A 12,283-nucleotide genomic window follows, 5' to 3' on the forward strand; every position below is an offset into this window, starting at 1 on the left:
CCATGGAAATGGTTCGACTTCTCCAGAAGTGCAGTCGACCATCCTTCCACTTTGTGCTCTCCACAATGACAGTACGTCTTAAGCCACGGGGCCCTCCTTAAAGTCTCTTCAAACTGCTCTTGGCAGCCAGCTCCAATTTGACAGGGGCAGAAATATATTTTCAATTTACTGGGTCCCAGGGCATGAGCATTAAAGTTTCCTCTGGACCCCAGGCTGTAAGAGTCTACCGACACCTGCGCTTGGCAGCAAAGACAAAATGGAAAGAGATTTCCCATATCAGGAGTCAAAGGAGAGGTTAGGCGGCATCATAATAGTTGGCTCAAGTGCTAACAAGAGCCCATTAAAACGACTGAAGAAACGGCATAATTGTTAGAGTCTCCTTATACTGCCTTGTTTTGCAGTTCTGACAATAAGATTAAGATCTCCTTTATTAATACCTGTGGAGAAATTCATCCTCTGCATTTAACCCATCCTATTGTATAGGAGCAGTGGGTAGCTGCAGCACCCGGGGACCAACTCCAGTTCTTCTTTCCTTTGCCTTGCTCAGGGGCACAGACAGGAGCATTAACCCTAACATGCATGTCTTTTTGATGGTGGGAGGAAACCCACGTAGACACAAGGCGAACATGCAATCTCCACACAGAGAGGACCTGGGGGGCATCCGGGTGGTGTAGTGGTCTATTCCGCTGCCTACCAACGCGGGGATCTCCGGTTCGAATCCCCGTGTTACCTCCGGCTTGGTCAGGCATCCTTACAGACGCAATTGACCGTGTCTGTGGTCAATTGCATCCGGCTTCCCGGATGTGGGTATGTGTCCTGGTCACTGCACTAGCAGCAACCAGGACACATACCCATACTCTCTGGTCGGTCAGGGCATCTGTTCGGGGGGGGGGGGGGGTAATGATCCTCCCACGCACTACATCCCCCTGGTGAAACTCCTCACTGTCAGGTGAAAAGAAGCAGCTGGTGACTCCACATGTACCCGAGGAGGCACGTGGTAGTCTGCAGCCCTCCCTGGATCGGCAGAGGGGGTGGAGCAGCAACTGGGATGGCTCGGAAGAGTGGTGTAATTGGCCAGATACCATTGGGGAGAAAAGGGGGAGGGGGAATCAAAAAAAAAAAAAAGGACCTGGGACAGCCCAGGGTGCAAACCCAGGACCTTCTTGCTGTGAGGCAACAGTGCTAACCACTGGGCCACCATGCTAGATGATTCTGAGTAATGTTTCCATCTAAATGCTAATGGCAACTATGGCCCTAGACACATTATCCATAAAATATGTTAACAGTTGACGACAATGCATTTGTTCCCCACTGACACTTTTCGAAAAACAAACAAAAAATAAGAGGCTGACAGTAGAGACGGCACTGACTATGATTTACAGACTGCGACAGCCTCCAGCATCCCCGCGACCCAGAGAGCAGGATAAGCGGTTTGGATAATGTATGGATTGTATCCCATTTGTATCTGGCCAATTACCCCACTCTTCCAAGCCGTCGCAATCTCTACTCCACCCCCTCTGCCAATCCGGGGAGGGCTGCAGACTACCACGTGCTTCCTCTGATGCATGTGGAGTCGCCAGCCCCTTCTTTTCACCTGACAGCGAGGAGTTTCGCCGGGGGACGTAGTGTGTGGAAGGATCACGCTATTCCCCCCCAGTTCCCCCTCCACCCTGAACATGCGCCCCGACCGACCAGAGGAGGCGCTAAAGCAGCGACCAGGACACATACCCAAATCTGGCTCCCCACCTGCAGACACGGTCAAATGTGTCTGTAGGGATGCCTGACCAAGGTGGAGGTAACACGGAGCTTCGAACCTGCGATCCCCGTGTAACGGAATAGACCTCCACACCACCCGGACACCCCCCTATTTAACATCTCTAAAAACATTTCTCAGTTCACTTCCCCTCCTTCTTAAAGAAGTCAGAAATCAAAACATCCGCCCTGGGCCTGGTGGGGATATAGAGTCCTGCTCAAGGACATGTCAGCAACGTAGGTGCATGGCCGACACTGACAAAACAGTTTCTTCCGTCTCGACACCAACCCGGCTGCCCACGTCACAACATAACCCAAGACTCCCCCACACAACTAACCACAAAGGCCGACGTGAACAGCGAGACGGTTACCTGTGAGCTGACAGTCGTCGTTGGAGCCTGCAGAGTCTTCCTGGTTTGGGCTTAATGGCGGGCTGGCTGGCGGGCTGGTGCTGAAGCTGGCATACCCCAGGGAGGAGCTGACCTCACTGGGCTCACAGCTGTTATTCACAGGCCTCTGGACGTCCAGAGACGAAGACAGGGAGGTGCGTTGCTTTGGCTGGGTGAACAAGAGAGGAAGAAATAGGCTACATCAGAACGAGCGTTTTTACCTCCGGCTAGCATCTATTAGGCTTCAGCCGGGCGCTATGTCTCCATGTCCCCGCATAGCGTTGCTCAATTTCCTTTCTTACAAACAGGTTAATGTATGATGCAAATCAGTTCTGCTGTGTGCTCATCCTGAGCTTGGTGTCACTTTATACATGTGAAAACAGGAACATTTCACAAAATGCTGGTGCACACACAACAGTAACACATGGTGTGCGTGTAGTGTTACCTCTTCTACAATACACATAGACAATAACTCTGAATAAATACCTCTTACGTAAAGATTGGCTTCACATAGTGTTACATCACACATATGTTCAGGGGTTAATGGCGGTCTGATGAGTCTGAGTAAGTGTGCGTTTGTTAGCCACACTAAAAGCAGTACATACCAAATCACACACACTTGCACATGTTCTCACACACATATACACACACTTACGCAGACCTCAACATTACATTATGTAAAACTGGGATGTATAACCGGAGGGAGGGAGGGAGGAAGAATGGGGAGAAGAAAAATAAAGGAAGGAACAATACGAGAGAGGGAAAGAGAAAGTACGAGCAAGTAATTGCGAGTGTTACAAAGACCGCGGAACAAAAAAAATAAAAAATGTAAAAGGACGACTGAAACCAGAGACCGACAACCAGTAAACACATCTTATATAATCTCACATAATGACAGCTCTCAGCGCTGCGGTTTGAACAACCTGCTGCTTCTCTTCACAACAGCCTGAGCAGCCAACACAAGTGCCGCTACATCCTCACTTTCTCTGGCTTCTGCCTGTATGTGCATGCGTGTGTGCGTTTTGCGTGTGTGCGTGCATGTGTGTGTTTTGCGTGTGCATGCATGTGAGTGCCAGCAAGGATTTAGATAAGTGGATCGATACAGCTGGACAGTCAATGCAGTCGGACTTCCTGAGAGGTGGAGTGGCAGTGACATGACAGGTTGACAGAGCAACCTTCACAAGACCTTCAATTATCTGTGCCTAACTGACTGCACCCGGACTGCGGAAAAAAAGAAGGAGAAAAGAAGTTAGGCCCAGTGAGAAGAGAGGAGGAATCAGTTTTCCCAGCATGCTCCACCGAAATGAGCCTTCAATTACCCTGCATGTCTATTGAATAATCTTAAATTTGAAAAAACAAAAAACTATTAAAAAAGAAAAGAAAATCCAAAAAAGCACATAGCAGGTGGAAGATATGGAGAGAATACAAAGTGGATAAGGAGACCTGTGAAAAAGGGCAAAAAAGCATTCCTCTTCTTTTGAAAGCTGAAACAAATTGGCAGCGAGCACGCAGCTCATCAATGTCACTTCTAGTTCCACAAACCAATAAAAATGAAGGATGGGCGGGGCTAGAGAGGAAACTGGAGCTAGATCTACTCTGTATAAACAGAGGGGAGTTACAAGGACTGACCATCCATCCATCCATCCATTATTCAAACCGCTTATCCTGCTCTCAGGGTCGCGGGGATGCTGGAGCCTATCCCAGCAGTCACTGGGCGGCAGGCGGGGAGACACCCTGGACAGGCCACCAGTCCATCACAGGGCCCACACACACACGCACATACACAAACACAAATACACACCTAAGGACAATTTAGTACGGCCGATTCACCCGACCTATATGTCTTTGGACTGTGGGAGGAAACCCATGTAGACACGGGGAGAACATGCAAACTCCACACAGGACGACCCGGGACGACCCCTAAGGTTGGACTACCCTGGGGCTCGAACCCAGGACCTTCTTGCTGTGAGGCGACCGCACTAACCACTGTGCCACCGTGCCACCAAGGACTGACCAATCAAAATGAATGAATAATTGGCGCTGATAACAGGAACCCGTTTTCTGTTATATCACACATGTATATTATCACAATAATAAAGAAGAAGCTGGAGCAATGTTTTGTTTGTCCTGAAACTAAACAGCTACTGAGACTCTCCTCTCATCACCTGCTTTTTATACCTCCAGCACACATGGCTTTATTCTACATGTGTTCAGGGAACATCAGACTTATGAGGCCATATTTCACTGAAGAACTGTAAGCAGCGTTGCCAACCCAACAGAAAGACAGAGAAGGTCGACTGCCCTAAAATCTGCCAGAACTCGCTCGACGATGCGGCACATTAATGTGTATGACATCACATGACAGAGAAAGGGTCTCGGTGGCGGACGGATAGAGAAACAATAACAGAAAAATAATGTGTATGTTTACAGACTATAGACACCACAGGTATAAGCAAGCTATTTAATTCAATTTATGAATGTTTACATTGTGCTTCAAATTCTTAAAGTCGGTCCAAAATCAGTAATCTCGATCACGCCATAATAAAAAAAACAGCCACAATTTCATATTTGTAAATGACTAACATTGTGGTTTTTTTTCCCCCAAACCTTTCTCCATAACTACGCTCAAACGTCTCAAGAATGTTGAGGCAGTGGTGTCGTCCTCATTAATATTCATGAGCTGAGCTCTGAGTGACAAGTACAAGCAATGGTTGGTGGGCGGGGTTTCATATCTTGAATATTTGATCTGATTGGCTGTTTGTAAAAGGATCAGCTGAGAAAAGCTGAACTGGGGGAGCCGTTTTCAAAAGGGTTTCAGAAAAACCAAGTTCTGTCTTTTATAATTTGTTTTGGTAAAAAGAGGTGACACAAAATGCAATACATGATGTGAGAAAATGTTTCCTTGTTTCATGTTCAAGCCTCTTGAACATCTCAAGGTGAACCCTTTTTAACTTGAGAGCTTTGCTATCAATCCCCCAAACACAAACCCCACCAGTCTTTCTCCCCGACACCTACTTCATAGAGACAGAGGCCGGGAGACAGGTCCAGCCCTCAGGATGTTTTCTGCTACCTTATACTTCATGTTAGCCTATACCTTGGGCCGTCAGAAGTTGATGACGAGCATCCCCAACTTGGGGCTGTTTGGTCTCAGGGGGCCCAAAACCCCTTTTTTGGGACATGCTTCTGGCAAAATGATGTAAACGCAAATATTAAGGTTCTACAATTGTAAAAATAGTCATACAAGTACGAAATTTGGCAGGGAGTATCCTGAAACAAAGCTGAAAGCAGCAAAATAAGATTCTGGGGCTTGCTGCCATTCTATTTCAAAATATCACCCACAACATCCCCAAAAAGACCAAAAGATTACTGTCCACTTGACAAATTCTCATCAATAATGATTATTTTCCTGCAATTTGGTGAATATCACTGCTTGTATATAGGAAACTGTTGTTTAAAGGACCAGTGTGTAGGATTTAGTGGCATCTAGCAGTGAGGTTGCAGACAGCAACCAAATGAATACCCCTACTCTCCCCCCTCCATACGTGTAGGAGAGCCTAAGGTGGCCTTCAGGGGCCAGCGGCTACTTCCAAAATGATGTCATTGTCTACGACCGCATCGCTTAGCCATAATATGTCAAGTGATTGGTTCCTTCAGATTGATAGATCTAGAAATTGTATTTGGTTATTTAGTCTTTATTCCAACCGGTGCAGTAGCGTTAGCACCACCAAATTCAAGCCGCCACTTCAGTGTGAAAACACAAAAGGTCCTCTCTAGAGCCAGCGTCTGGTTTGTCCAACCTGGGCTTCCGTAGAGACATGGCGGTGCAACATGGCGGGCTTTGAGGAAGAGGACCCGCTCCCTATGGAGATGTGGAGGGACTTTAGACTAATGAAAGCATAGTTATGAATATTATATTTCATTTCTGCCAGTAGAGTCCCCCTACATACGACATACTGTTTTTAAGGGACAATACATCAACCAGAAAAGATGACAAAGATAGCCCTTATGATCTTTGCCTTATTCCATGAGGAATAAGGGAACGATGCATGAGACTGATAGGGACCCATCTGCATGGGCGAGGAGGGAAGGTTATGCAAAACAGTTGTTGGAAAATCTGTACGTTTTCATTAGAAGTACACAGTTGCGCTTGCAAACATGCACACAAGCAAGTACACACACTTCAATTGCTAGGTTTGTGAAGACATTTGAATCTCCTCCATTTGTTCTTTAACTCCTAGAACTGACATACATCCCAACATGACGTGTTTACTTGGCCGGGGGCTTAACAAGCAACAAAGAGGAGACAAGAAATAAATGAGATGAAAAGGCAATCAGCCCAAACTGATGAGACTGCTGCAGCACCACTGTGTATCGGTATTTCAGTCTGAGCCCGACTGTGTGTGTGTGTGTGTGTGTGTGTGTGTGTGTGTGTGTGTGTGTGTGTGTGTGTTTGAAGTCTCAGATGTCTCAAAATCTTATTTTGCGAACCTTCCATGTCTAATGAGTTTAATGGCATCCTTCAAATACTCAAAATCTCTCTCCTCCTAATCTTTAACATCTCCTTATTTTCCAGCTCTCACACTACCAGTCTGTCTGTCTGCTGATCAGTTCATCTCAATCTCTGTCTCTCGGTCCAACCTCTCCCGTCTTTCTGGCAGCTGGAGGGCTGCTGCTGGAGGGCTCCTCTGGACTCGGGCTTGTGAGGTAGCTGGTGCACGCTCACTCACTCACTCGCTCGCTCAACTCACTCGCTCGCTTACTCACTCAACTCACTCGGTCACTCTCACTCAACTTACTCGGTCACTCACTTGCTTGCTCACTCACTTGGTCGCTCACTCAATTACTCACTTGCTCGCTCGCTCGCTCGCTCACTCACTCTAACTCAACTCACTCGGTCACTTGCTCACGCACTCGGTCACTTGCTCACGCACTCACTCACTTGCTCACTCACTCACACACACACGTGTGCGCGCGCACACACGTATACATACACACACACACACACACACACACACACACACACACACACACACACACACCTGTAGCATAGGCAGAAAGCAGTGTGGGTGAGCAGAGAAAATCAGGTGGGCCTCGCCCATCCAAGACCAGTCATACCAATCATAGGTTCTTAAACACATACGTGAACCAAACGAGGCCATTACAACTATACTTGCCTGATTGCAACACAGTTTAATCATATAAGCCCTATACATCATCAGATGTAATGTTACAAGCACCAAGACGAACATTAACAGCGTCGCATAGCCTGGCACGGCGGCCACACACACACACACACACACACACACACACACACACACACACACACACACACACACACACACACACACACACACACACGCGCAGCTGACCGATGCAACAGCATCATTAATCATTATCTATGGATAGCGGGACAACGGCACCAACATGCTCAGTAACGTTAAAGATGACACTTGAACATAGCCTGGCATCGTGGCCACATAAAACACACACACACACACACACACACACACACACACACACACACACACACACACACACACACACACACACACACACACACACACACACAAAATCCAATTGTACACCCAACAAAAACTATACCCACTATCCCCGTGTTACCTCTGGCTTGGTCGGCCGCCCCTACAGACACACAATTGGCCTTGTGTGCAGGTGGGAAACCGGATGTGGGTATGTGTCCTGGTCGCTGCACTAGTGCCTCCTCTGGTTGGTCGAATAGCGCGAGCCTCCCAGGCGCTACGTCCCCCCCCCAGTGAAACTCCCCACTGTCCGGTGAAAAGAAGTGGCTGGCGACTCCACATGTATCAGAGGAGGCATGTGGCAGTCTGCAGCCCTCCCCGGATCAACAGAGGGGGTGGAGCAGTGATTGGGACGGCTCGGAAAATAGGGTAATTGGCCGAGTACATGTGAGAAGAAAAATCCCCCCCCCCAAAAAAAAAAAAAAAACAATACCCAATAAACAATAATATTGAAATAGGCAACAGGCTGCTCTAGTCGGAAATGTAAATTAGATGACCTTTGATGACTACAGCGGGCGACGACGTGGTTGGTATTGAACACACATTAATTCATTACAGTGTAACGAGTCAGTTAGCTCTCTTTCAAAGGGGAGCAGGGATGAAGAGTTTAGTCTGTATGTCATCACTGATGCCCCGACGCCAGTTTTTATCCAAATTACAGCTGAAAAGAGTCCTTCTACAGCACAGCTTGTTATGGGTAGGGTGACGAGGGCCCGTAGGCGATGACTCATTTTGGGAAATATGTCACTGAGGCCACCCACAGCTATGCGTCCGGCACACACACACACACACACACACACACACACACACACACACACACACACACACACACACACACACACACACACACACAGAGTTCCAGTTGTATGGCGATACTTTCCTATCTTAATCCAAGAGCGTGGTCTTTCAATTTGAGAGCATGACTTATTGATTTCATGTTCAGAGTTTGTACCACTTACCCTCAAAACCCCGTCCTCGCACTCAAATAGCCCCTGCTTGCATTTAGATCTGCCCTGCTTCTGCTCAAACTGCACGCTTGCACTCAGATATAATGTTGCTTGCACAGATTTCCTGCGTTTGCTCATGGAAAGTCTGCTCAGTCCGAGTACATAACAGCCAATGGATTTTCGTTTTGAAATGTGAAAACCAAAACAGGGGCGTCCGGATAGCAGGGAGTCTATTCCAGTGTTTCCCAACCCAGTCCTCAAGGACCCCCTATCCTGCAGATTTTTTTGCAACCCTGAATAGGTACTTGTTTGTAGTTAATTCAACCAATCAGCAAGGAATTATGTCAGATGTTGCACACCTTGCATAATTAAGTGCTGTGAGATGATTGGTTGAGTAAGTACAAACAGGGCTACCTATGCAAGGTTACAATGAAAATCTGCAGGATAGGGGGTCCTTGAGGACTGGGTTGGGAAACACTGGTCTATTCCATTGCCTACCAACACAGGGATCGCTGCATCGAATCCTCACATTACCTCCGGCTTGGTTGGGCATCCCTACGGACACAATTGGCCGTGTCTGCGGGTGGGAAGCCACATGTGGGTATGTGTCCTGGTTGCTACACTAGCGCCTCCTCTGGTCGGTCGGGACGCCTGTTCGGGGGGGAGGGGGAACTGGGGGGAATAGCATGATCCTCCCACGCGCTACATCCCCCTGGTGAAACTCCTCACTGTCAGGTGAAAAGAAGCAGCTGGCGACTCCACATGTATCAGAGGAGGCATGTGGTCCCTCCCCGGATCGGCAGAGGGGCCGGAGCGGCGACCGGGATGGCTCAGAAGAGTGGGGTAATTGGCCAAGTGCAACTGGGGAGAAAAAGGAGGGAAAATCCCAAAAGAAACAGGGAAACAAAACGAAAGATGAAAAAAATTACCCGTTATCTGATTTTCTGTGATGTGCTTATAAATGAAAATCAAGAATAATAATTAAAAAAAAACGTTTGGGGAAATCTTCTTTCTCTAATTTGCACTGCTTTTTTTGTTGAAGAGCTTTTATGTAGAGTTCTGCCTGCCCGCCAAGAACTGAATCCACCTCACGGGAACATGCACAGCTACACTGTAACGTTTTGTAAGGCGAAGCACTGTTAAAAACGTTACAATCTTCTTTGTCAGGTTCATCAGTGATGATGACAATCTGAAGTCTATCGTTCCTCAGCGTTTAGATTCATCAGTGTTTTATCAGACTCAGAAAGATTAGCAGCATTTCCTCAATACGACTGGTGTAAAATTTACAAGGTCTCGCACATTTACATTGATGACTCTAAACGTTCAAAAACCATCGACTTCAGATCATCGATCACCGCTGATGGACCTGACAAAGAAGATTATGTGGTTTTGTGAATGTTTCATACATCCATGTGAACAGACTGGCTTTGTTTTCTCGTAAGATTTGATCACCGTTTAATAAGACACCACAAAGCGCATAGGAATTGTCTGCAAAACAACGGAAAAATGTTTCCTCAAAGCCCAAAACTAGATGAAGCCAACAGCCGGACTGCCTATAGAGGTATGAGGTTATTTTATTTTGCAATTTCCACGAGCAGGTACAGTGGGATGATTCTACTTTAATACTGCTAGAGCAGACGTCGGGAACAGCAATCTCTAGGAATTATCTGATGACCTGTTGGAAAAATAAACCTCACAACGGGTCAAACGTGAGGAAAACAAACCAGTGTCAGCACTGTGTTCTTTTATGAACATGAAAGGAAACACGTGTATGTATCATTCAGGACCTTCACCTCTCTCTGAAGCCATAATTGCACTATGTTTGCAATGTAGTGCAGTCACAAGCCAGGATGGCTGTCGGAACTGCCGGTCTGCATGGGCTAGCAGTTAGCTTAGCCTGCCTCACTTCCGCGTCCTGTCAGACCACCCTCAGTGGTTCCTCTTCAGGCTCAGCTCCGGGCAGGGCCGTGGTCCCTGGGCCCACAGGATGCAGCAGAACAAGCTCGCCAAGCCAATCCAGCGCCAGCTCCCCCAGCCATCAAATGAAGACAAACACAGATGCAGATGTGGACAAAGACACTGCATGGATGGTACTGGGCGAGGCCGCCACAAACATGAATTCACGTCGCCATCTTCCCACAACGGGTACGATAACACCATTAAAATAAAAAAACGTACTTGAATTCCTTGACTTTGGTGGTCTATGTTGGCCAGCAGTCCACGTTGGCCAGCAATCTGCTAGACTTCCACTCCTGAGTCATGAAGGTGACGTTGTTTTCCCCTCTAGCATACCTACAGGAGGCCAGTGTGCTATACAGCTACTATTTTATGATATTTTAGTAAAACGCATGGGCAATGGTTAGGGATGGGTATCGTTAGGATTTTATCGATACTACTACTCTTATCGGTACTGCTTATCGGTTCGGTACTTTATCGATACTCTTATCGGTTCTTTTTGATTATTATGCAAGAAAAAAGACAATTAAGAACAGAATCGACATTGCTTTATTATTCCATTATATAACTTTATATAAATATAAACAAATATCATTTATTCAGCAGCAACAGCAGCAGCAATGTTTTAAATGCGTCTGAATTATAGACTTTATAATGAACATTCAACAACAACAAATAAGATAAAAAATAAAAGTAGATAAAGATAAAGAAAAAAATATATATATTAAAAATAAATTTTTACAGCAAAAGGCTAACGGAAGTTCAAACAAACAAGAACCTAGAAGATTATCCTAACAGTTCTTCTTCAGAAAAATCAACCTATCTGCCTTCTCCGGCAGGAGTCGTGATCTCTCCTGACTTATAGTGTGCCCGGCTATTAGCCTCGCTAACTCCGTATGTATGGCTTATATATTTGTAGCTAAACAATTAGCTAAGCAATTATATTTTATTTGTTGGCCTATTCGTAATAATTCGTTATTAGCCTAGCTAACTCCGTATCTATGGTTCATACGGCTTACCTGCAGGGGACGTGGATGGAACACTACGAGCAAAGCAGTCGAAAACTCCACATTTCTGCAGATTAATACCATGTTTCGACAGATTGCTTGTATTGCCACCCTTACTGGCAAATGATTTGTTGCACTTGTGGCAACGAGCGTTGTTGTCATCGACTTTTGAAAAATATACCCAAACTTTTGAACGTTTAGTTCTCTCCGCCATGATGAGTACTTGAGCAGAGCTGTCTGTGCGTGTGTCAGCGAGTGTGTGGAGCACAGCACAGCCCCGCCCCTCACGCAGTAAGAGAGAGACAGAGAGATGGAGAAAACGGCAAACAAGATTATGTTCGCGACGTTTAAATTCCTCGAAAAACACAATTGCCACAATATAAATCTCACTCCATGATTTCTCGAGTACCTACCGACTACCGATAGCAGAACTGAAAACGTCGGATCTTAAAAATGCTCCGGTTTTTACTAATTTAGAACCGGTTCCCGTTTAGAACTGGGTTTCGGGGGGCATCCCTAGCAATGGTACATATAAATCAACTGTCCTTCTTTTCCAAAGGCCTTTGAGGGTGGGAGTGGATGAATCCGGTCAAAGACATAGTTACTGCCCATAAGGGACGCTCTAATAAGTAAAGTGAACACGTCCGCAATGAAGCAGGGATCATTTCACTGGTCAACACTACACCTGGCATTCT

At 46.5% G+C, this 12,283-nt stretch overlaps 1 protein-coding gene across 9 annotated transcripts in view; it reads right to left on the reverse strand.

Annotated features, from left to right (window-relative positions):
- Window positions 1-12,283, reverse strand: part of anks1b (ankyrin repeat and sterile alpha motif domain containing 1B) — a 351,867-nt gene that overhangs the window by 124,944 nt on the left and 214,640 nt on the right. For all 9 annotated transcript variants that reach the window (XM_056275653.1, XM_056275649.1, XM_056275648.1 and 6 more), the window contains one exon: window positions 2,124-2,310. In XM_056275653.1, coding sequence (XP_056131628.1) covers window positions 2,124-2,310 — 187 coding nt within the window. The remainder of the gene's footprint in view (window positions 1-2,123; window positions 2,311-12,283) is intronic.

This window comes from Lampris incognitus, chromosome 3 (genome assembly GCF_029633865.1).
Source record: "Lampris incognitus isolate fLamInc1 chromosome 3, fLamInc1.hap2, whole genome shotgun sequence".
NCBI classification, from domain to species: Eukaryota; Metazoa; Chordata; class Actinopteri; order Lampriformes; family Lampridae; genus Lampris; species Lampris incognitus.